This window comes from Danio rerio, chromosome 18 (genome assembly GCF_052040795.2).
Source record: "Danio rerio strain M-AB ecotype USA chromosome 18, GRCz13ab, whole genome shotgun sequence".
NCBI lineage: Eukaryota > Metazoa > Chordata > Actinopteri > Cypriniformes > Danionidae > Danio > Danio rerio.
In genome coordinates, this window is record NC_141038.1 from 28,650,821 (window position 1) to 28,677,365 (window position 26,545).

The 26,545-nt window shown below is 35.3% G+C and overlaps 2 protein-coding genes and 1 long non-coding RNA gene across 8 annotated transcripts in view; 2 read left to right on the forward strand and 1 right to left on the reverse strand.

The window, feature by feature from the left end:
* Positions 1 to 13,185, forward strand: part of pik3c2a (phosphatidylinositol-4-phosphate 3-kinase, catalytic subunit type 2 alpha) — a 70,665-nt gene extending 57,480 nt beyond the window's left edge. For 4 of the 6 annotated variants that reach the window (XM_087293209.1, XM_087293211.1, XM_087293208.1 and 1 more), the window contains exons 21-33: positions 350 to 442; positions 873 to 1,002; positions 2,185 to 2,321; positions 3,834 to 4,003; positions 4,092 to 4,248; positions 4,467 to 4,576; positions 6,032 to 6,239; positions 6,408 to 6,532; positions 6,623 to 6,740; positions 7,366 to 7,447; positions 8,372 to 8,481; positions 8,560 to 8,685; positions 12,088 to 13,185. In XM_087293209.1, the coding sequence (XP_087149335.1) occupies positions 350 to 442; positions 873 to 1,002; positions 2,185 to 2,321; positions 3,834 to 4,003; positions 4,092 to 4,248; positions 4,467 to 4,576; positions 6,032 to 6,239; positions 6,408 to 6,532; positions 6,623 to 6,740; positions 7,366 to 7,447; positions 8,372 to 8,481; positions 8,560 to 8,685; positions 12,088 to 12,270 (1,749 nt within the window). In that variant the 3' untranslated portion in view covers positions 12,271 to 13,185. The remainder of the gene's footprint in view (positions 1 to 349; positions 443 to 872; positions 1,003 to 2,184; positions 2,322 to 3,833; positions 4,004 to 4,091; positions 4,249 to 4,466; positions 4,577 to 6,031; positions 6,240 to 6,407; positions 6,533 to 6,622; positions 6,741 to 7,365; positions 7,448 to 8,371; positions 8,482 to 8,559; positions 8,686 to 12,087) is intronic. The other 2 variants (XM_087293213.1, XM_087293212.1) reach the window with 1 other exon arrangement.
* Positions 1 to 26,545, reverse strand: part of LOC147832840 (uncharacterized) — a 418,098-nt gene that overhangs the window by 31,572 nt on the left and 359,981 nt on the right. The gene's annotated exons all lie outside the window — the stretch shown is intronic.
* On the forward strand, positions 17,776 to 25,194 carry LOC571470 (protein phosphatase 1, regulatory subunit 15B-like). The gene is given in 3 exon segments (NM_001045219.2): positions 17,776 to 18,142; positions 20,118 to 21,223; positions 24,509 to 25,194. Coding segments are annotated over 3 exon segments (1,467 nt in total). The 5' UTR covers positions 17,776 to 17,994; the 3' UTR covers positions 24,722 to 25,194.

Here is a 26,545-nt window from a genome sequence, read left to right on the forward strand (position 1 = left end):
TAGTGTTCAGGAAATGTTTATTGGTTCTCAAGATCCACACAGCTAGGAGGCTGAATTCTCTAGTTCTCATGCCAGATTGTGTTCCGCTTTGCTGAGAAACATTCACATGTGATTCACTTCCATATCATCCTTGCTCACTCCCCCTCTCTTCCTGTTTCAGATATAGCGATCTGCACAGTCAGCGAAGCCTTAACAGTGTCTCTGAACTCCTTTTCTTTCAGTCAGGGCTGCCTTTATTTTCAAAGACCCTCTTTGTTACCATGTTGAATCCGAAAATCTGAATCTAAAACCCTCAGGCTGATGCTTTTGTAATGTGGTTCTTGTTTTCATTCCTTTGCTTTGAAACTAGGTCTGCTCCTTTTTCAATTCCAACGCTGTACCTCTAAAGATCGCACTGGTTAACGCAGATCCGCTGGGAGATGAGATTAACGTCATGTTTAAGGTGTGTTAAAGGTCCTCTGTAGGTAGAATGGACTATTATTGTTTTACATTATGTTAGTTAGACAGTAGTTACACAGCATTTGGGTTATTTGTATATTTATTGCTATGGTGGGATCATCTATTAAACTCAAACTCTAAACATGCATGATTGACTGAAGTTTTGAAAGTAGGCCGCTCTGAAAAAAATATATAGAAAAGAAAAACAATATTTAAATCCTCATCTCATGAGCATGCCCTCTAGTGGTTTTATCAGTAGTGTAAACACAAACATTAAGAGAAAAAGTATTATGACTATTATAGTATTATATGAAAATGGTATTATGTCTTTTGACAGTAATTTCTGCTTCGTCATTTTAGAAATTCTTTCTTTTAGTTTTTTTGATGAATGCTTGATCTCTCATCAACTCAGTCTTTATATATCTGTGTTTTAGGTTGGAGAAGACCTGCGGCAGGACATGTTGGCACTACAGATGATTCGGATTATGGATCGGATCTGGCTTCAGGAAGGACTCGACCTGCGTATTGTTAACTTTAAATGCATCTCTACTGGGAAAGATAAAGGTATGTTCCACTCTACTAAATTTACACTTGACAACTAGGATACATTCATTCATTCATTATCTTTTCGGCTTAGTCCCTTTATTAATCTGGGTTCGCCACAGCGGAATGAACCACCAACTTATCCAGCATATGTTTTACGCAGCGGATGCCCTTCCAGCTGCAACCCATTTCTGGGAAACATTTCTACACACTCATTCACACTCATACACTACGGACAATTTAGCCTACTTAATTCACCTGTACCACATGTCTTTGGACTGTGGGGGAAACCGGAGCACAAGTAGGATACAATTGTTATATATTTAAATACTAAAATAATTTACTGTACACGATTTTGGAGGTCAGTAGGAATTTTTTTATCTGCTGGAAGCTGCATTTATTTGCATTTATAATATGACACAATATTAATTTAACATAAGTTTTCTGTTTATTTCCATTCAAATATAAATATATCATTTATTTACTAAAGCTTTGTCACCAGACATTATACTTGATTTCAGCGTCATACAAGGGTGTGGAATTGGCCTGGACGGAGGGACTTTTGGAGCATGAGACGGGATTATTATTTGTATTAAGTGTTTATTTTATATTATTAGTTGATTTATACAAGTTTTTAAAAGCGCTAAACCGAATTTGTGCTGTTTAATGCATGTACTAGGGATGTATGTCCCCACCTATGTCAAGAACAAATCAACACCATTGGCATCATATGATCTTTCAGAAATATGTGGATTTGATGTTTAAGAAACTTTAATAATGAATAATGTTCAAGGATTTCCTTATTTTATCTTATGATTTTTTATTAAATAAAAACAGTATTTGAATAGCATTTACACTCACTTTTTAAAAATTGGTGGCATTTTTCTTTTTAGATGATTAGTCTCTTGCTAATTTTTAAATGTTTGCTTAACTTTGTTTAGGGTTTGTTGTATCATTTTAGTATCTTGTATGTATGTTGTGTTGATTTGTATTGAAAGCGCTTTGAGAAAGTAACTTTTATAGGGGCTATATGAAATAAATGTATTTTTGTAGGTAAACCTCACTCCCATGACCTCTAAAGGCGCTCTAGAGAATGTTGATAACAGGCATGCAAACATAATTATGAGTTTTTGATGAAATATGAACATGATAGGTTAATTTATTTCTCATATTATAGCTTCTTTTTTTTGTTAATTGACGCAGGCATGGTGGAGTTGGTACCATCTTCTGAAACGCTGAGAAAGATTCAGGTGGAGTATGGAGTGACGGGTTCCTTCAAGGACAAACCTCTTGCTGAGTGGCTTCGCAAGTATAACCCTGCTGAGGATGAGTATGAGAAGGTACATTTAAACGTTTTAGACTGCATAATAATCCATTGGTATCTTTAGTCAGACAGCTTCATTAGGTTCACCTGTTTAATGCAAATCTAGTCAATCACATGGCAGCAGTTCTGTTGCTTTAGCCATGTAGACGTAATCAAGATTACCATCTGAAGCTCAAAGAGAACATGCGAATGAGGAAGAAAGGTGATTTAAGTGATTTAAGGCTTCTTCAAACTGATAGAAAATCAGGCTAAAATCTATACTCCTCATCAAAATTGAATGATGAAGATTTGAAAAAGATTTCTTGGTCTGAAAAGTTCACATTATTCAAATGGCTCCACACTATTGTTGCACCCAAAATTAAATACTTTCATACTCTAAAATACGGTATGCGAGTCGAGTAGTATGTCCAAATTCGTAGTATTCGAAAAACTGAATGTGAGAAATACCCAAATGACCTACTTCCGGCAAGATTCTGGAATGCTCATCCAATGGAAGCTAGACTATCCCATGATTCACTGCAAGAGAATTGAGAATGGAAGTGAAGCATCGAAACTAATGCGGGTAGATCACATGATAATGACTAATGACGGGATCGTGGCTCATGTAGTATGTCCGGATTTCATTCATGCTCACATTTATACTATAGAGAATGTACTTTTCTAACGGTTATGTAGTAAATTTAAATTCAAATGTAGTACCGACTCGAGTAGTAGGCGATTTCAGACACAGCCTATTACTGAAATGTAATGCTTTGCAATGGTTTTGTATTGTTTTAGTTAGCTTCTCCAAAATAACCACAGAAGGACTACATTTCTAACTTTCCTTTTTGCCATCAATTGTAAATTTAAAAAAAATCAATAAAACCGTAATTTAAAGTCAAATAATAAAAAAATGATATTGATATTTACAATTGCATACACAAATGTTAACCCACTTTCTAAAATTACAGTGAGCAACTCACCAATAGGGATTTTTTGTTCATTATTAAGTACTGTTTATTTACCATACTATAGTCAAAATTTGTAGTGAAACCGAAAAACATATTTAAAATTGTTCTAGACAAGAATGGTTGTTCAATAATTATAGGACAAATTAGATGAAAGGATTTGATCCACTTCAAATGTTGACTAAGTTATTGTACATTTTTAGAGGTTTATTAATGTGTACTTCGACAAATATATATTAATTACTTAGACTAGTTGGTTACATTTTGCTTTGTTGCATCAGTCTTTTGCGTTTGGTAGACTGCTAATTCAATAATTATGTAACCTACTGCATCTTAGCATGAGAAATTCAAGGTGTGAGCATGTGAACTGCTTGAAATGTGTGCATCTTGTGGTTAATGTGTCTTGAGAACCCTGAAATTATCGGTTGATTTTTATTTTTTCTTGAACTATTCTATTAAGGCAATTCTTAAAACCTAACCGGGTTGAACTAGGTACTGCCAAGGTGAACATAATCAAGTGGCCGATGAGTGTTATGTGCTGTAGAAATGGTATTTGAAACTTAATCAAAATCTTTTTTCAGGCATCTGAGAATTTTATCTACACCTGTGCTGGATGCTGTGTGGCCACTTACATCCTTGGCATCTGCGATCGTCACAACGACAACATCATGTTGCGCTCCACTGGCCACATGTTCCACATAGACTTCGGGAAGTTCCTGGGTCATGCACAAATGATTGGGAGTTTTAAAAGGTGAATGAGAAGTTACAGTATTTAAAAATACGGCACATTATGTAGCATCTTTTAGTTTTATTAATTGTATCGTAATTGTTTCCTATAGGGACCGAGCACCGTTTGTCTTAACCTCTGACATGGCTTATGTCATCAATGGAGGCGAAAGACCCACTAGTCGCTTTCAGCTGTTCGTTGACCTTTGCTCGCAAGCCTACAACCTGATCCGCAAACACTCCAACCTCTTCCTCAACCTGCTATCTCTGGTAATATACTGCACCACACTCCAAACAAACCAGTCATCCACGTGTCATCGTAGGCTCTTGTGTCAACACGAATGCTCAATGTGTAAACATTCTCCTTGTGTATGATTCCTAACACGTTATTGCACAACTAATGACAGGAAGCCGTTTGCTCAGTTTTGTCATTCATGACTGTTCCTGCTGACCTGTTTATTGATTAGTTTTGCTAATGTTTTTCACAGATGACACAATCAGGTTTACCCGAGCTGACCGGAGTCCAAGATTTGAAGTATGTGTATGATGCTCTTCAGCCTCAGACTACAGATGCAGAGGCTACCATTTTCTTCACAAGGTAGATTCCTACTAAGATAAAGTAGAATTATGCTCTTTTTATAGAACTTTTTTGTGACTTACAGTGATCGTTCACCCACTAATTAATATTCCATTACCATTTTGCTCACCCTTCACTCGTTCTAAACCACTATGAGGTCCCGTTTACAATAAAACGTTTTAGTTTTGAAACCATCCATCCATTTTGAAACCATCCATCCACACTACACCGGAGTTTTTGAGCCCTAAATGCTGAGCATTTTGAAAACACTGAAGAGGCTGTTTTTGTTTTAAAACGCTGCTGCACAGTCTCAGTGTGGATGGAGGAAAAAAGAGACATCTTAAAACGGATTAGGGCTTTTTCTCAATATAAAGTACACAAAGTTCAGTCTTGCATCCTGCTGTTGTAAGTTCAGAGATCGCAAGTTTATAACAAACTCCCGAGGATGTAAGGAAGCGTCGGTGGGTAAATCCTCAAATATAATTGCAGTACTTTTATAATGTCATTAACCATGGCTACATTTCACTTATCTTAACAATAAAATGAAAACATGACTTAAAGCACTGTTTCTTTTAATTTTTATATTAACAGCTTAAACATAACAGACAGAAAAAATGTTAAGGCATCATGTACATATTTATATGACCGTCATCTTCACTGTATGCAAATTTATAACAAAACGGAGCCTGATGACTGCATCCTTTCATTGTCATTGAAAAAAATGAAACATTAGGCTCACTGTGTGGTTTCGGCAATATGTGCTTAATGTCAGGCTATATGCACACAATATCAGTGTACGTGGTCATGGTGGTTACAGAAATTATAGGTATATTAACTTATACACTCAGCCAAAATATTTACAAGTCAGCTAATAGATTTAAAAGACAGACTCGTTAGACTACACAAGATGAATTATACATCACGTTAAACAGCTTTAGAGAGATGAGATGCAACGGCAGATTCGGGATGGACTGGCTGACTTTCGACTGCTCTCAGCCAGGCAGGTGTGCTCAGAGCTCCCGCTGACTGCTTGTAGCTCGGATGCAAGAATACACTGAAGCAGCTTTCAGGGCATGCCAGAGTGCATGTATGGTCATGTGATTCATGATGTGTTTTCAACGGTGTAGTGTGGACTAAGAGCTGTTAAGAAATGCTAGATGAAACGCCAGCGTGGACGCAGATCGTATTCATTTTAAAGCACCGTTTTAAAACTTAAAACGTATTGGTGTAAACAGGGCCTGAGTTTCTGTCTTCTGTTGAGCATGAAAAGAATGTTGGAAAGCAGCAGCCATTGAATTGCTGCTTTCCAACATTCTTCACAATATCTTGTTTTGTGCTCAACAGAAGAAAGAAATGGAAAGTTCAGAACCACTGGAGCAAGTGGGTGTGTATCTAAATGATATACATTTTACAGTATACTATATGTCAGTCTTTAGATGGGTTTAAAAATATCTGTCTCTCCGTTTTTCATTGTAGGTTGATTGAATCCAGTCTGGGCAGTGTGGCTACAAAGTTTAATTTCTTCATCCACAATCTGGCTCAGTTGCGTTTCTCTGGCCTTCCCTCCAATGATGAACCCATCCTGTCGTTTGCTCCTCGGACATACACTATGAAGCAAGACGGCAAGATTCGGGACGCCTCTGTGTTTTCATTTCAAAAGAGATATAACCCAGACAAGCACTATGTAAGCACATCTAAATTCTAGTATAGTACTAAATAAAACATTCTTAAAAAATATACATTTTGTGATGTGCAATGTATATTTTCTTACAACTCAGTGTGTAATAAACGCTTAACATGTTCAAACAATTAATAAAAATTCACCTGATTTCTTATGTTTCTTTGTTTTTAGACGTATGTCATTCGGATTCTAAGGGAAGGTCAGAGCGAGCCACAGTTTGTTTTCCGCACATTTGATGAGTTTCAGGAATTGCACAACAAATTGACCATCCTTTTTCAGTTGTGGAAGCTGCCAGGGTATGTAAATTTACCATTTGTGCCAGATTCCTCAAATACTGCTAGATTTATCAAATACTCTGTGTTCATAAGAATATTCTTCTTTTATAGGTTTCCCAGTAAGATGGTGCTGGGACGCACACACATCAAGGATGTGGCATCCAAGAGAAAGGTTGAATTGAATAGTTATGTGCACAATCTGATGAGGAGTTCAACAGAGGTTGCCCAGGTGGGTATTTGGTAGGGCCAGACAGAATTTGTGGACATTTTTTGCTATTTCTGCAGAGACTTTTGTAAAAAAAAAATCTGCAGATTTATGCGGAATGAATTTGGGAGTATCATAACTAAAAAATATTACTACAGAAATGAATATAAAAACTGAATAAATATATATTTACACACATTTACAGAAGTAAATTAATAGACTCAATGATTGGCTAAAATCTGCATATTTCTGCATGTGCAGATTCCATATGGGCCTAGTAATCGGATGTTTAATTTAATATTAAGTGAAATAAAACTGTTTACGCTTTGTCAGTGTTACATTTGTACATTTTTGCTTTTTATGAAAACATGTTGCTTTATTACTTTTTATTTAAATGTTTTCATGTATTATCACTGGTCAGCATTTTTTTTCTTCTTTTTTTGGTAAAAATATATTACTATTTTTAGGATTAATTATTAAATAAAGTTAGAAAACTATTTATTTTAAACAGTTTTCATAACTATGCAAATGAAAAAAATATATAATAAAATGTACATAATGAAATGATTAATAATTAAATGTAAATTCAGTCATTAATTTAATATACAAATATTATTTTATTATCTAATCAAAAATGTTTATTTCTTAGTGTGATCTGATCTACACCTTCTTCCACCCTATCGCAAGAGATGACAAGACTGAAGGGGTTGATACCCTATCAAAAACTCCAGGTATGTATGTAAGTCTTAGTTGAAGTTACTCAGGTCATCTGTTCAAGGCATAGTTCAAATAAATATTTAAATTCAGTCATTACTTTTAGTGCTATTTAATGCTTAATCATGACTAACTAAATACAAAATGAGTTTGTATTAATGAGATATGTTCGTAATTTATTTATAAATATTTGGTGCGCGCACACGCATTTTATAAGTAATAGAAGTATGAAAAAATATTCCAAGCAATGCATGGTTAGTTGCATTTATTTTATTGAATTAATTGCACACTATGTATTGTTAATTGTTTTTGAAATTATATGAGTTTTGTTGAAAAACAAGCTATTAGCACTGTGGTTCACTTTGTCTCACCCAGAAACAGCAAAGAAGCGCATTGCCTTTACATTAAAAAAACCCTGGGCTGTAATGGCCAAAAAATCCTCCCAAAATGTGTTCAAGTAATTCCATCACAGAGTTAAATATTTTTTTTATGCCAAACAGTCGAAAAATGAATGTGACAACTTGCTGCTACAGTGAACACAAGGGATATGTTTACCTCAGAGAAGGTTTTTTTTGTGTGTGTGTGTCTAATTTCTATTTTTTCTGTTGTCTCACAACCTGTGTGCTTTTCCAGGGTGTGTCAGAGTGAAATGTGGTGCAAAAAAAGTGAAAAGTTTAGATGAATACTTTATGATAACATATACTGTATATATGTTAATGTATTTATTTATCATTTATTATTATTTTTTATTATATATGTTTTAGAAAGCTTATTGGCAGTGTGGGTAAACAATGACTGAATTTGATTGATTATTATTATTTTAACGTTTTTTTTAAAGCTTTTCTTTAAACACATTTGATATTTTGGTTATTTTAAAATTTAATTTTTTATTTGTTTTCTGTCATAAAATTTACAATTAAATTTTGTTTTTTGTTTTTCAGACATGCCTCCAGTGAGTCCCACCACAGGCCGTGTGGAGGGTGAGGTGAAGCTGTCAGTGTCCTACAGAAACAGCACACTTTTCATCATGGTCATGCACATTAAAGACCTGGTGAGAAATAGCACAAGCTTCTGTCTTCAAGAAGACTCTAGTTTCCAAAATCTCATCTGTTCTTCTCCCTAAAACCAGATGTCCAATGACGGAGCAGACCCAAACCCTTATGTGAAAACATACCTTCTCCCAGACCCCCACAAAACTTCCAAACGCAAAACAAAGATTGCGAGGAAGACAAGGAACCCAACATTTAATGAAATGGTAAGCTAACCTACCTTATTTCCTCATGTTCATGGTTAACATGCTTTGAATATTTCAGTGTTAAAAGGATTGCACTTAGCAATTCACAAAGTGGATTTGCTCTTTCTTAATTCCAAGATGGAATTCCTTGTGAGCGTACATGCAAAAAAAAAACAAAAAAAGGAAATACAAAATAATGTTTAAATGAGAACAATTAATTATGATAATATTATACATTACATGGATTTTCTCAACAGAATTTACTATTCATATATATTTACTGTTCACAAATTTTCACAGTGTGTCTGATAATATTTTTGTTTCTGGAGAAAGTCTTATTTGTTTTATTTCGGCTAGAATAAAAGCAGTTTTTAATTTTGTAAAAAACATTTTAGGGACAAAATTATTAGCCCCTTTAAGCTATTTTTTTTTTTTTCGATAATCTACAGAACAAACCATCGTTATACAATAACTTGCCTTATTACCCTAACCTGCCTAGTTAACCTAATTAACTTAGTTATTCCTTTAAATGTTACTTTAAGCTGTATAAAAGTGTCTTGAAATATTTAGTCAAATATTATTTACTGTCATCATGGCAAAGATTTAAATCTAATATATCAGTTATTAGAAATGAGTTATTAAAACTATTATGATTAGAAATGTATTGAAAGAATCTGCTCTGTCAAACAAAAATTGGCGACAAAAAATAAACAGGGGGGCTAATAATTCAGACTTCAACTGTATATATAACTTATCAGAAGAAAACCTCAAACTTCTGAAATAATTTTACATTAACTATATATTAGATATTTTTTAACATTGGTAGAATATAAAGTTAGAGTAAAAATGCCTCAATACAACCATATAAATATAACTAATTCAAATAATTTTTTACAATATAATATAATTAGAGAAAACCCAATTATTGGCAACACAGCCTGAAATTATAAAACCAACAGAAATTACAATGGGATTTATTATAACCACATTTATTATGAACCCTAAAAACCCTGAAAAAGTTAATTTAAACAGAAAACTATGTTTATCATTTCACAGAAATATAAATCTGTACATTATGCAGTTTTGTTTGCTTGCTATTAATTTGCAGTTTAAGCAACTTTTGAATATACAGTAAGCTGCAACATGATGATAATAAAAAAAGTTGTTTATATTCCAGAAAATACAGTTTTGGATCATTGTAGTCCTTAAAAGGCTCCTATTTTATCCCTTTTACGAGATGTAAGATAAGCCTTTGGTGTCTCCAGAATGTGTCTAATGTTTCGACTTGAAAAAAAACATCAGATTATTTTCAGAATATGCCCATTTTAGCCTCAAAATAAAGTGTAGTTTTACTGTGTTTACGTTATTACAAACATGCGCTGTTTTAAAAACTTTTTAAACTAGTCAAACTCATCATGACGTGCAGCTGATCACAGAGAGTTGGAACAGATCTTTTTGATCCAGTTGCTTTACAAACCCTGTTTATATGGTTGGGTACCGAAACCCAGTGCTATTATAGCACCGCTACCTTGGTAACCGGTATGTACCGGATCAAATCAGCATATGAATTTCGGTGCCTAATTTTGGTGCTGGGACAAAGACGTAAGAAGCATCAAACGGGTGCATGAAAGGCACACATAGGCGTTGTGTCACACCATCACTAAACATTTAATTCCAAACAACTTTGACGAATACTGTTATTGTTGCTTAGACGCACGCAACGCGCGCAGTACAGCGCATTCAGCCTGGTTTTCGATGAGCGAGACTGACACACTTCAGATCAACACGCATGAGCATGTTCATCAAATTTGCTCAAAATAAGCATTCTAAAGCGTATTTTACAAGCAAGGATTCAGACACAGCAATGTGCTTTACAAAAGTTGTGTGTAAGGGGGAAACATGTCAAACTTAATGACACATTTGAGGGCTCAAATGCAGAGGAATGCCTCTCTCACGTGCTCTAGGTGTCACGTGCAATTGTTCCCTCTGCTTTCTTATCTTCCCCATGTTGACAGTGCATAACATTTTACTAGTTATTTTACAAAACAGTTATATTCAAACAAAGTCCCTTTAAGTATCTTATAGTCTTTTATTAAGATTAAAGTGTAATTTAGACTTATGCCTAGTTCAGACTGCGTGATTTTAGCCCCGATTTTGGCTCGCCGACAGGTTTTGAGAAATTGCCGACAAATGCCTAAAATCACAGGCAAATCGCTGCTCGTGCACGTGAGTGACAATCACACAGTATGAACGATCAAAGACGCGATCTGAGAGAATCGCCGATGAGTCGCCGATGCCTGTGAGATATTTGGCGTGCTAAATATCTGGAGCTGTCGGCGATTCAAATCATGCCGTGTGAATTGAGTTTTGACTGAAAATAACATCAGCCATCGCCTACAGCCAATGAGAGAGCAGCATTCACTTGAGCGTGCGTGTGTGTATACCTGCTGCAGGCCAGCGGGAGGCTGGGGAGAAGTTAAAAGCGCTCTTTTTCGGTTTATTTGGACCCACGAAATGGAGGAAAAACTAGTGGAGGTTTGACAGGACTCAGGAGGAACCGTGTCTGTTTGACGTTTTATACAGAAAGAAATTAGTTTATTATCAACTTAAGTTGAGGAGAAATGGCTAATTCCCTTTAAACCCAGGTGAGCAAACATGTACATGTTCTACCCCATTAAAGGCTTCTTTCTCATTATGTAGTTAATAACAAAAGAAATACTACGTGTTTTTGGCTGTGAGACGTAGTTTGGACGAAGTTGTCGGCGATTCTCCCTATAGTAAAATAAAATACGTGGCCCCTGCCCGCCCCCCACGGGTTAGTAGTAAGCTAATGTAATTTCATAATGCAAATCTTAAATTTATGCTAACCAACAAATGATCAAGGGAAATGTATTAATGTAATTTAAATATATAAAATATGAATTGATGTTTACTTTAAACTTTAATCATATTGTTCTATTAAAATTATTTTTTAAAAGATTTTTTCAAATAAAAGATTTTTGTAGAGTCATCCACCATCATTTTGTGGCTAAAAAGTATCAGTTAAGGCACCGTTTTGGCACCGGTATTGTTTTAAAAGTATTTATTTAGCACCGGCATCGGAAAAAAAAAAAAAAAAAAACGATACCCAACCCGACATGTTTATACATGTTACTATGGAGACCTGTCAGTCAATTCATTGGGCGGGGGAAACTGCTCTCCTATGTCACGTTGTGGCGGGCCTCATAGTCACTGGGATTTAGATTCTATTTTAACAACAGGAAATGTAAAAAAGAAACTTGTTGTGTTTGTATGACTCTAATATGACAGTGTACACACTACACCTACACACAGTTCTGTCCAAACAGCTTCCATTGAGTTGATTTTGCATCATAGGTGACCTTTAAAACTATTTAGAAGTTCCACTTCTGTCTCTTTCTGCAGCTGGTGTATAGCGGTTACAGTAAGGAAACACTGAAGCAAAGGGAACTTCAACTCAGTGTGCTCAGTGCCGAGTCTCTGCGAGAGAACTGCTATTTGGGAGGAATAACCCTCTGCCTTAAAGACTTTGACCTCAGCCGAGAGACAGTCAAGTGGTACAAACTCACCACGGTGCCCTACTTCTAGATCCGGCCATCCCTCTACACCAGTCTGCCCTGAAAAGGTGACATTACTGCAACAAGTGCCCTTAAAGGACCACTCGCATACCCTCATAACCCCCTTCTCTTTCTCTATCTTTTTCTATGACACTAATCAAGGCTGAGTCCTTGTTGAAAGAATCAATCCACATAACTATGTGTGTGTTTAAAATCGACATTCGTGTTCTGTACATTTGGACCAAACGGCTCACTTAAAGAAGAGTTTATATTATTATAATTATTCTATTATTATATAAGATATATATAGAGAGACTGACGCTTGTATTTTTAAAACTGCTCATTTTTACACTTTCTACAGATGCATTTAACGGTTTTGAGGAATGAATAGGAGCACGGCAGATCTCACTGTGCTTTTGATATCGTGCCAAATGAACTTAACAAACTCAAGACCACTTTCCTTTTAGGGAACAATAACAGGGTGCCTTCACAAGCTCTCCTTTCAGTTTCACTCTTCCCAGTCCTTTTGAGGTTTAAAACGAGCCCCTGTTTTGTAAGATAATGTAGTATTTGAGTGGAATCGAAATTAAGCTGTTTTTTTAATGGCACTCATCAATTTGTATAACAAACTGTCTATGAAAAGGGAAATTAAAAAGTGGCTAAAAGCTACTGCCAGAGCTCAGTTAATCGTAATCGATGAGTTTACCAGAAGGCTTTTAAAAATTAATAATAAATACAAAAGATGTACAAGATTGTCTTCACTCACTCCACAAATAGTGACTTGATTCACTGTTTTATGTTAAAAAAGATGAAAAAACGTTTTGAATGGATATTAACATGGCCAGTTATTTATTGGTTATCTTTAACCTGACCGAATCAATGTTTGCTGTAATTCTGTCTTTCTCTCTCTTAAGGAAAATTAAATGTTTTTTTGACACCTGTAAAATTGTTTTTGTTCTCAAGTTTCTTTAGTGAAGATGTGTACTGTAACCAGCAGAGGGCAGTCATGACACACAAAACTAATTCCTGCACGCACACACTTTTACATTGAGCTGAATCCAGCTTTATTTTATTTTGCGACCTGTGAATTCCAGTGTTGATTTGGTATCATTTATATACTGTTATCGCATTTATTAATATTTAAAAATGATGTCAGAACTGAGACCTTGATCCATACAAGTTTTAGATATTAAAGTTTCAGTATTAAAGTTCAAAACCTTATATTTCATTAATTCAGTCCTTTATTCCTATATTTTTTGTCACCAAAATTAATAAATTAATAATGTATTACCACAACTAATTATATTATATTATTATATAATATTATATATTATTATATATTGTTATATTATTATATTATATATTATTATATTAAATATTATTATATTGTATTATGTATTATTATATTATATATTGTTGTTATATATTGTTAATTATATTATGTTATGTATTATTATATTATGTTATATTATATTATATATTATTATATTATATTGTGTGAATTCTGGTGTTGATTTAGTATTATCTATTTACTATTTAGATTTGATTTTAGAGGAAAAAAAAGAATATAGGAGTGAATAATTACAATAATTATTATAAGTAAGTACCAGTAATGTAACATTGATATACTTACTGGTACTTGCGTACCTCTGGGTATATGCACACAGACTTTTAATTTCAGTCCGCCTGCTCAAGGGCTATTGATGAACTGTCATCCCATACAAAATCGCTGCATTTAATCTGATCTGATTTCTTTAAAAAATGGCGATCATCACTGCCTGGCTGACATATGATATAAAGTAGGTATCAGACCAAACAAGAAGCACTGCATTAAATTCTATTTTTCTACGCCATGTCTTTTAAAATATGGTAATGTATTTTTATTATTATATTTATTATTGTAGCCTGCTGCTAATGATGGCACCTGCATTTAAACGGTCTTTCATCTCTTTTTATGCTTTAACAACCAAATGGTTGCATAGCGGATTATATTTAAATTACATTACAAAATCCATGCTGTAAAAGGAACCTTATGAAATTGTAAATAGTCACATAAATTTTTGAACAGAAGTTGGCTGAAAAACACTAGCTGTGCATATAGCCCATTATTATTGTAATTATTCAGTCCTATATTTAGTTTTTTTCCTCCTTGAAATCAGTTCATTATTAATTTTGTGTTAATTTATTTATAAATAACAAAAACATTATATAAATAAACAATGTAGTATATAACAATATTATATGTTATATTTTGTTATAATGTCACCATTTTTGTGAAATGTTTAAAGTTTTCATTATTTATTCCATCTTTATTTCAAACAATGATTCAAATAATTTGCTGTTGTTTTAAGTAACAACATAGCTTAAATTTTTAGCAGTAAAAACTGTGGGAAAGTTTAGAGATACTGATTTAATTCCATCTGCTTCCACTCAGATGACTGTATCAGTACATCAGAAGTCAATGGTCACCAATACACCAGTCAGAATATCTTCATTTATTTCATACAGGTTTAATTTAACACCGTGGGTAAGTGGCGGATTTAATTTTCATGTTTGGTTGAACTACTGTAAAGCTTTTGACCCTTACATAATAATGATTTCTGCTGAGCTGGTGTCTGTGTGAACATTAGCATTCATTAGAGGTGTGACACAGGTGTTTCATCATTAGCAGTAAAAAGTGAAATGTCAAAAAGGCCTGACCTCAGATCTGCCAGCGTTTCTGTGGCGCCTCATTAAACAGGCTGTTGCTGAGAGAAAGCATCTGCAGGAAAACAGAAAAGCAGTCCTGCCAATGCACAAATTTGCTTAGTCTCCAAGGTGAGAGCTCATTGATGAACAAGTATGCATGATTCAACAGGAGTTCAACATTTTGCATATTTCAGGATTAGAATAGATTAATTCTGTCAGTTTACACACTTTGTAGGTTGCTGGTGTCTTAAAAAATAGTTCACCCAAAAATGTAAAGTTCCCGTGAAGTTAAATGTGCGTCTCTCTATTCGATGTTTGACGTAATTTCAAGTGAAACATGAAGAGAGGGTGTAACATAGAGCATCTCTTTTTAAAAACCATCTAATAGCATCACAGCTCTGCCAGTGAGAGGGCTTGATCAAGCGCATCAACTGAAAAGCAAAAGAAGGTGGAGCATATCTGATACTAGAGAGCATTTTATTGGTCAAGATTTGATGAAAAAAAAATAAGTATGAGGTGGCATGAAAAAAAAATTGTTGATCCATTTAGGCGGAAGTGACCAACGGGAGGCTTTGAATGTTTATCCACAGCCATATCACTCTGCAGCCCAAGACTGGTTACTCATTGAAGCTAAGCAGGGCTGAGCCTGGTTAGTAAGTGGACCACATGGGTAAACTAGGTTGCTGTGGTGTTAGTGAGGGCAGCAGGGTGCTCTCATCTATGGTCTAATGCCCCAGTATAATGAAGGGGACACTATACTGTCAGTGAGCGTATCTTTCGGATGAGACGTTAAAGCAAGGTCCTGACCCTCTGAGTTCAGTAAAAATCCCATGGCACTTCTCGTGTTCTGGCCAAATTCTCCCCATCAGCCCTTACTGATCATGGCCTCCAAATCATCCCCATTCACTGAAATGGCTCTATCACCTATAGCTGGTGTGTGCTGAGCGCACTGGCGCCGTTGTCCTGTGGCTGGCATCGCATCATCTAAGTGGATGCTACACACTGGTGGTGGAGAGACCCCCCTCATGATTGTAAATCGCTTTGGGTGTATGGCCATACACAATAACTGTGCTATATAAATACACATTACATTCATATCAGGTTCATATCTTCTAAATGCAGATTTTGGAACACTCTAGCTTATCGATATTCTTAAAACTAACATACTGATAGATTTGAAGTATATAAGAGTTTAGATGCGAAAACCTTTAAATGCCAGTTAAATGCCAGTTAAAGAATAAGTTATTTTCCTGTTCTTTAAAGTGAAATTTCTCAACATAAACAAATGAAGTTGAAAAAAATTTCAGGTGGCATTTAGAGGTTTTTGCGTCTGAACATTTAAGTTAACATCCATAATTTAGTCACCAGGCATCTCGTATATGACTTTTTTCTGTCAGTTGAGCACAGTCAGAGTATTATACATATTTATTTTGGCTTTTTCATACTGTATGTTGGGTGGCTTTTAATTTTAAAGCTTCCAAAAGTGTATAAATCTGTCGTCAAACTAACCCATACGCCACCAGGAGGTTAAAGCATGCCTTATGAAGTGGACCTTTGTGTTTTCATTTAACAAATATTCATTAATTAATTTTCTTTTTAGCGTAGGCTCTTTATTAATTCAGGGTCGCCACAGCAGAATGAACTGCCAACTTATCCAGCACATGTTTTATGCAGCGGATGCCCTTCCAGCTGCAACCCATCATTGGGAAACATGCATACACACTCGTACACTACGGACAATTTAGCCTACCCAATTCACCTGTACCACATGTTTTTTGGACTGTGGGGGAAACCGGAGCAGCCAGAGGAAACTCACGTGAACACAGGGAGAACATGCAAACTACACACAGAAACGCCCAGCTGAGGCTTGAACCAGTGACCTTCTTGTTGTGAGGCCACAGCACTACCTACTGCGCCACCGCGTCCATTTAACAAATATATTTATCATTTTTCAGACAACTAATTGGTTATAGTTACTTTTTACAAACAGTAACTTATTTGTTAGTAACTGAATTACACATTATAAAAGTAACTACCAGGGAAGGTAACTTACTTTTTTAAAAACTTATCCACCAATATTAAATTTGTAAAATAAAATATATATATATATATATATATCCAAACTAAATGTGACTTAATCATTTTTTCACAATCCATTTTTGGGATTACTATGATAAATATACTATCATAGTATTAGAGCACAAACTATAGTGTCTTTGAACCATGCTATAGTATAAGTGTATTATACTGTGTATAGTATTTACTACATTTTGGTAATGAATGCATCAGCATACTGTAGTACTAACTATGGTGACCTGTTAAAATGTGTTTGTGTTGTATACTTTAGTTTTTACTATAGTAATCTGTGCTGCATTGTAGTGTAATATACCCTATAATTGTAAAAACAACAACAACAACAGTATTGTAGTAATATACTTATCCTAGGCTGGTTTAAGCTGGATTTTTTTTTTTGGCAGGGATCAGTAAAAAAAATCCATATGGGTCCACATGACGCTGACTGGAGTGCTTAAAACTGGAAACCACAAAAACTTCCCATTAATTCGAAAATGTATCATATAAAATGAGTAACAAAGCAAGTGTGTGCCTCAAGAAACGTGTATAGAGTAAGCCTGTAGTAGAATGATGTAAGAGGAGAAACATGTATACCTGTGGTTTCATGACTTGTCACATGGGACAACAAACCATGCGTCACTTGCCTACACGATCAAATGGGCGTGGTTTATTCTAAAACGGGGCGGTGTTAACGTGAGTGACACACAAGCCATCAAATCAGAATGTCGCCTGGTTGCTGGCTGGAGATATTTGTTTATGGTGCAGCGCTGTCATAAGTTTTAGCTGTTTGTCATCGACGCATGTTCGTTCGGAGCTGCTGTAAACCTGACTTGGCGATCATGAGGACCTCAGCAGCTTTCGCTCGGAGTTAACACTCACTTATCTGCGAAGATGTGTTTAGCGAACTTCAGAAATCAGCCGATACTTTACTACCGAGAGAACAAACTAAGGGACGAGTATCAGAATACGTGACAGGGTATTTCTTCGTTTGAGGATGGAGAGGAGCGCGTCGGAGCGAACCGCGCTGCGGCGGTTCGGGGACAGCGGGATGATGCTCCTGCCCTGGACCAAACAGATCCTGACGGTTGTGTGGGAGCACCTGCGACTGCTGGTTCAGGTCATCTGCTGCACACTCATGACGGGTATGCTTTCACGATCTATTTGTACGGTTTTACTTTATGAATGCACTGATGTTGTTATATTTAGATTAGTTTATAGCTGTGGGCTATTATTTCTAATGATATTTGCAAGCATGACGAGTAATTTATGCTTTCATAGCCTATTTGAAGGGTATTAAATTATGAATGTTCCGATTTTCTAATATAGAATAGTCCATAGACGTAGGATATTATTTTTCCGAATAATTTTTGAGAAATTGTTTAAGATAATGAAGTGATCTTATTAGATAAGTTCAAAGACGTACATGTAGGCTGCTAATCTTGTTGATATTTTCAAAATTGTTCCGATCTTTTACATTTCTATACAAGTCGTCCTTCAGCCACTTGGCGAAAAGCAAATGGGGTCTTTTTGCTGTTTTTTTATATAAAGAAAAAACATTATAAGATATACAATAACGTTACATATTTTTTTGTGAAACTGAATTAAATTCTTAGAGCAAAAATTAACCCGTCTATTCTTTTATTACTTAGCTTTTTTGTTTTTTTAATGATCTGTATAACGTCGCTTTTATCAGTAATTTTAATGGTATAATTTATAAAAATGTGATGTTTTATGCTGCACTGTTATGGTTATTAATATTCTGTCTGTGTATCTATCTATCTATCTATCTATCTATCTATCTATCTATCTATCTATCTATCTATCTATCTATCTATCTATCTATCTATCTATCTCTCTCTCTCTTTCTCTCTCTCTCTCTCTCTCTCTCTCTCTCTCTCTCTCTCTCTCTCTCTCTCTCTCTCTATATATATATATATATATATATATATATATATATATATATATATAAATTCTTTTGACATTTATATATTTTATTAAAACAATCATACATTATTGTTTTAATACAGCCTATTATCGTCACATGTAATATTTTGTAAAGAGAATTACGTTCCATATATTTTTATTTTAAGTGTAAGAATGCTATCATTCATGTATATATTTTATCATAAAACACACACGCACACACACAAAACAGAAAATTGTTATTCTTTAAACTACTGATAACGTTTTTAATAAATATCAATTAAAAATGTTGACATTTATGTATTTGTTTGTGCATACAATAACATCACTTTTTATGGCGTGTGTACAGTTGAAATGAGAATTATTGAAACCCCCTTTTGATATTTTTTTTCTTTTTCAAATATTTCCCCAAATGATTTTTTACTAGAGCCAGGAATTTTTTTACACTAAGTCTGATAATATTTGAGAATATTGAGAAAGTCTATTTTTTTTTTTTTTTCCGGCTAGAATAAAAGCAGTTTTTAATTTTTTTAAAAAACATTTTAAGGTCAAAATCATTAGCCCCTTTAAGCTAAATATTTTCTTGATAGTCTACAGAACAAATCATCATTATACAATGACTTGCCTAATTACCCTATCCTGCCTAGTTAACCTAATTAACCGAGTTAAGCCTATAAATGTCACTTTGAGCTGTATAGAAGTGTCTTGAAAAATATCTAGTCAAATATTATTTACTCTCATCATGGCAAAGATAAAATAAATAATTTAATAGAAATGAGTTATTAAAACTATTATGCTTAGAAATGTGTTAAACAAAATCTTATCCCTGTAAACAGAAATTGTGGGAAAAAAATATAGAGGGGGGCTAATAATTAAGGTGGTTTAATAATTTTGACTTCAACTGTATATTCATTTTAGATGACACAATACCAATGGTTTTACTTCAGAAGTGTTAGGAAATCAATTTTTGATGACTTAATCCTGATTTTGTATAAAACATATTAATCTGACCAGTTGTCATTTTCTGAAGATTGAAAAAAAATAAACAAATAAAAGCTCTAAATGATCATATATATACGTGAAATTTGGAAGAAATGTTACCAGACCTTTAGTCAGTGATAAAATACAACACAATATTTATTTATTTGTTTGTTTGAGTTTTATAAAAAACTTAATTCTCTGTTTGGTTATCAGTTTTCCAGATGTTCCGGTTTGAAGTTCATCTGAGAATTACAGACGAGACAGGGCAACACATTCAGCACATGACAAGTAGCACAGGAGACCCCTCTGACAGTTTCCTGCTCTCATCCCTGTTTGAAAACAACACAAACATTGTGGTGGGGGGTTCCAGTCCGCTTTCCAAATTCGGCAGGGACCCATTTGACGTGAGCTCCCACTCCAGAGCCGTCTTGTCCAGTCTAGTCAGTGATGAACTCTGTTGCTCTTTGGTGGACGACCTCGTGTCCCATGCGACCGAGTGTCTCAACGACACAGATGATCTCTACATTGGAGATCACTCTGTGTGGAAACATGGATATGACTGGACTGTATTAGGAGGTTCTGAGAGGAAGTGCGGTTCAGAAAGCACTTGTACGTTCAGCGCACACGTGGCAGGGTTTACGAAGGAGTTTGTAAAGCATCAGAAACCCATTAGCGATCCTGATTCCTGTGCTTTATCAAAGGAGAATGTTCAGTCTTCACGTCAAGTACAGTCCATCAGTCATTTCTCAGACAGCGAGTTCAGCTGGGGCAGCACAGACAGCTCTTGTTTCGAAGGAGAACGTGAGGAAAGCGACAAACTCTGGGATCTTCTGACCAAGTCGACTGATCCATATCACCCGCTGCACTTCACAGCTTGCTTGTCCACTGTAGTTACTGAAAAACCCAAACCAGAGGTGGTTTCAAAAGCAGAAAGTCCCATTGCATCTCAGTCCACTGTGTCTACCAGCTCAGATTCTTCCAAACCAGGTTCTGAAGATGAAGAAGAAGAGGCCTTATGGAGATCCCTTTCCCAAAATGACGACCCGTACCACCCTTTGAATTTCAGAGCACCTCTTCAAAGCTTATCTGCGACTCCAGTACCTTCCAAACATGATTCACCCTGCAACAATATGCAAAATACACCAATCAGACCCCTTAAATCTTCAAGGCGCTCAAAGCCGGCTTTACTGCCAAACAAAGTGGCTCGCCATTGCTGCCGCAAATTATCAGTTCAGACATTATCAGTGGTGCCATGGAAAAGACATGTTGGTGTGACATCTGTTCAAGGCAACCAGAAGAGAAGTCCCAGATTAAAGAAGGTAATGATCAGTCACAAATAAACCAGTCGCCTAAAAATGAAAGTTTGCAGTTGATAAACTCACCCTCATATCATCCAGGATGTAGGTGATTTTGTTTCCATAAAACAGTAAAGAAGATTTTGGCTGAAACCGTGGTCCTTTTAAGGTTCAATTAAAGGGATCGTTCATAAAAAAAAGGAAAATTCTGTTATTAATTGCTCACCCTAGGCGACACTGAGGAACAGTGGGTAGCACGAACACCTCACAGCAAGAAGGTCACTGGTTCGAGCCCCGGTTGGCATTTCTGTGTAGAGTTCATGTGCATGTTCTCCCCGTGTTCCTGTTGGTTTCCTCCGGGTGCTCCGGTTTCCCCCACAGTCCAAAGACATGCGCTATAGGTGAATTGAATAAACTAAATTCACTAATTTAGTTGAACTAAATTGAAACTAAATTGGCCATAGTGCATGTGTGTGTATGGATGTTTTCCAGTACTGGTTGCAGCTGGAAGGGCATGATGAACAATGGAACTAAGCCAAAGGAAAATGAATGATTGAATGAATAATTACTCACTCTCGTTTTGTTTCAACCCCTGAGACATTTGTGTATCTTCAGAACACAAATTAAGATATTTTAGATGAAAATTGAGAGCTCCCTTATCCTCCATAGACAGCAATGATCCCAAGGCGTCCACAAAATATTGTCAAAACTTTTAATGTGACTTCAGTGGTTCAAGTGTAATCATATGAAGCCAAAATAATAAAAAAAATGACTTTGTTCCCCTATTTTTAACACATCATGTTGTACTGTCCATATTACACACATCCTGGAGACCTGATGCGGGAGACAATGTATAGCCAAGCAAAGGTTATTTGGTGCTTAAAAGAGGTCATGGAGCTCCTTGTGATTACAGTTGAAACACTGAAGTGCCATGTTTTAACTGTTTTGGTTCTATCTCTGGACTTTGAATGCTTCTGTCTGAAGTGTCTCAGGGGATTGGAACAACATAAGGATAAGTAATAATTAGCTACATTTGTGTTCATTGGTCAACTTGGATCCTATATAAAAAGTTGTCAACAATTAGCATCAGCTCAAGTGTGGGCTTTGTTCTGCACACCTTATTATGTGACAGAAAGCTTGTGCTCTGGTCTATTGTTAATGCACCCATGATCATTTGCTGAGCCTGCGGATTAATCATCTTGTTATGAATGTTCAGATTATTATTTTGCTTCATTAGACGTAATGATTTTTCAGGAGCTACAGGTATTATTTCAGTTTTGACTCTACGTGTTTTTGTGATTTTTAAAAATGTTAGTAGATGCTGACTTGCATCACATGAATCACCAAGGACTACAGCACAAGTGTCAAACTCAGTTCCAAAAGGGCCGCAGCTCTGCACAATTTAGTTCCAACCCTAATTAAACACACGTGATCAAACTAATTGAGTCCTTCAGGCTTGTTTGAAACCTACAGGTAAGTGTGTTGGAGCAGTGTTGGAACTAAACTGTGCAGGGCTTCGGCCCTCCAGGAATTGAGTTTGACACCCCTGGACTGCAGTTTCAGCTAGAGATCTTTAAAATTCTTTTAAAGAGAAAATGTCACCTACTAGGCCAACAAAACTAGGCCAATAGCTCGTCAAAACTAGCCCAGTCATTTCAAAACTTAAAATATGCCACTGACTATTTGTAAAACACTACATATCGTCAATTTAATTTCACGATATTTTAAAAATCTAAATAAGCTTCCATAAAATAATTGAATTGTAAATGGGCGGGTTTTCTTCAGTAGATTACATATACCTTTGCAGTTGATAACCTGAAAAGTCCTGTTACCAAGGAAACGAAAACAGCCACTCATACAGTCTCTCTTCTAGAGCTTCTGCACCTCACAAGATGTTTCATCATCCCACCACAGTTTTATCATGGGTAGAGTTTGGTAGAGTAATATTATTACAGCGCAAAAATGAAAATAATATTAATATAATATATATCAAATTTTTAACCTGCGGAAAATAAAAAAAACATCCTGCTGAAAGTGGTTAAAAATAGCCAAATTTAGTGTGAAAACCACAGACTTGGCAACCCTTGGTCTGAAGTTAAGACATAGATATAAACAATAGATATTGCATACGGGCCCTGAGCATGCGTCAATAGCGCTGCCACATTTGTTCAGTGCTCCCAGGACAAATGCCATTCAACTGCACTAGACAAGACTAGAGCTAATGTGTAGATGCTGAAATTTAACACTGTGTACGGGTTTAGTAATGACCAAACAAAAAAAAAAAAACCAATCACAAAGGCAGAACATTTCATGGGTAAGATTCAGTTTTTTTCAGTTTTGTATGACACCATCAGTAGCACCAACTTGCAGTAAATACTAGGCTTATGCTAGTTTTGTCAAATAAAATAAGCAAGAAACTTGTGTTGTTGTCGACTGAGTGGAGGAATTGTTTATAACGGGGATTTATTCACAAACGAATCGCTCCCTCTGCTAGAATGAGAAGTGAAAGGTGAGGGGATGTGTTTCAGGACATCGATAAGATCAAATTAAACAGTTGGGGAGGATAATACATTTCCGTGCACACAAACACACACTCATTGTCGGCAATGCTCGTGCGTTCACTTATTCATCGATTGAGAAAAGTGATGTAAAGTTATAATTTTCATAATTAAAAAAAATATATTAGCACACCGGGAATACACCCGATTAGGTATATGTATATGTGTATATATTTCTGACTCTGGATGGCCAGTCCTCGACTGCGCTTTGGTCCTACATTTATTTCAACTGAACGCTACCCTGTACAAAAATTGCGGCTCTACATCTAATGTAAATATCTGTGAGGGCGAGTAAATTAAGAGCAAATTTCCATTTATTGGGTGAACTATTCATTTTTTTTTGCTTCATTGTAATATATGAAGGACAAGTCATATAATTGATTTTCAAATCAGGTAGCTTTCTGTTGGTCAGTGTTGTGAATTTATATTTACACAGCTGAAATCCTCATGATGCACCTTTTTTGGCCTGATGTGAAACTGCAGATAGAAGATTTTGCTTGCTAAATTTCACGGAGCAAATGTAAAACTTTTTGTAAACTACTAATGAAATACAAGTGTCAATAGTAATTTAAGTGACTGTGTTAGTATGTTATAGCTTTCACCTACAGACAGTTATTGGGTTTAAAAGTGACTTCTGCATGAGCTTTACTTCATAACTGCGCTTCAGCCTCCAGCAGAAATGTGCTAGTTTGACCAGAACTTTCTGTTGCTTTAGGTAATAAGTAACGGCATATTATTGAATGTTTTCCAGGTGAAATTTTCTCCCGTCGTACAAGTTCACAAGATGCGAGCATGGTCCTTTGCTCTTCAAGCATCACGTAAGGGACCGTGGGAGGAGCTGGCGCGGGACCGAGACCGTTTCCGGAAGAGAATCGGTGACACTGAGAGGGCCATTGGGTACTGCTTTAGTTTGTCACACAGGGAAAAGGTGTGGGCCTATAGAGACACTGTACAGAAGAAATGACCAGCCTCTCAGTCATTTTCATGATTGTAACTATTGATCTTCAGTTCCCAGGCAGGACTCCAGACTCATGCATTGACTTATATTGACAATCATACCTCACCGCTGTGTCCCAACACACTGTACTTTGACCGCCACTGAATGTTCATTTAGTTTGAATGCCTTACTGATGTTTTACTGTGACCAAGCACACATTTATTTTTAACACAACTTGTAGATATGTTGAAACAGTAGACTAGTGTTTTTTATTTTAAGAGTTAGTTCACCCAGAAATAAATATGCCGTCCTGATTTACTCATCTTTTTTGAAATGACACAAAAGAAGAAATGTTTTGTTTTTCTTTCATACAATGAAAGGTACTGGAACCTATCGTTGTTTTAGACTTTCATTGTAAAGGCAAAACAGCTGAAACGTTCTTCAAAAGATCTTCTCTTGTGTTTGACAAAAGACCCTGGAATAAATTGAGGATGAGTAAACCATGACAGCATTTTTAAGTTGTTTATTCAAGTGGTTTGAAATGGCTTGAAATTAGACAACTGTTTGTTATTCACTATTGTTATTCAATTTTTTTGAAAAATGCAAAAAAGATAAACCGAGTTACAGTGCAACTAAATATTTACACACGCGTATACATTTGTTCAAACACACCTATATTCAAAAGGTCATCGAGAACTGCTTGACATAATTTTTTTTTTTTTACTACACTGTAAAACCCAACAGTCAACTTTATCAAATGAAATGAGTGAAGTTAACTCAAAATTGACTGAAAGTTAATTCTACTCATTTGAAAAGAGTTTTGAACTCTGTGTTAAAGGTAATGAGTTAATTAAATACCTCATTACTCCAACCTAAATGGAGTAAGTTCACAGTACTCATAAAGATTAGTTTTTATACTCAAATGGTTTGTTACTATCAGTGTCCTTAAACGGTTTGAGTTGCCTAAACTTATTGGGTTTTACAGTACTCAGTTAGCTTGAGTTCTCTTTATTAATTGGGTTTTACTGTGCTTAAATTGCTTCATTTACTCAAATGGATTAAGTTCATAGTACTCATAAGGATTAGTTTTTGACTGTAAATGGTTTGTTGCAATCCGTTTCTTCAAACAGTTACCGTAAATTTTTGGGTTTTATGGTGTATATGTTTCTATTAAAAAAAAACTCAGTGGTCGTTTATTTAAAATATTAAGCAGCCCACAATATATGACAATAATAAGAAATCATTCTAAAGCAAAAATCAACACTTTAAAATAACTTCTGAAGGATCGTGAAGCTTTTATAACACACTCAAAAGTATACTTTTTCTGTTTGTTCAAACTTATTTAAAATGAGCTGAGACAACACAAATCTTCAGATTTTCAGGGACAACTTAACAGTTTTATGTTTGATCTACTTTAATTTGAATGAATATTGTGTGCACTGGATCCACACAATTGATGTGTTGGGACTAAACGAAAGAATTAAGTTATTTTTACAAATTTAAGTTGACTGAACATAAAAGAATTTAGTTATCCCAACAACAACTGAGGAATTGTGTTGTTTCAGCTCATTTTAAATAAGTAATTTAAACAAACAGCTAACATAAATTGTTGAGCATATCATCTCTGTTTAATCCGATATCATCTCTGATGAGCAGGGCCAGACAGAATCTGCAGACATTTTTTGCTATTTCTGCAGAGAATTTGATAAAAAATCTGCGGATTTATGCGGAATGATTTTGGGAATATCATAACTAAAATGTTATATATCAAATCAACAAATAACACATTTTTAACTTCTGTTTAGTGTTTACAATGCAAATCCAAATAGATCCACCTATTTGGTAAACAAA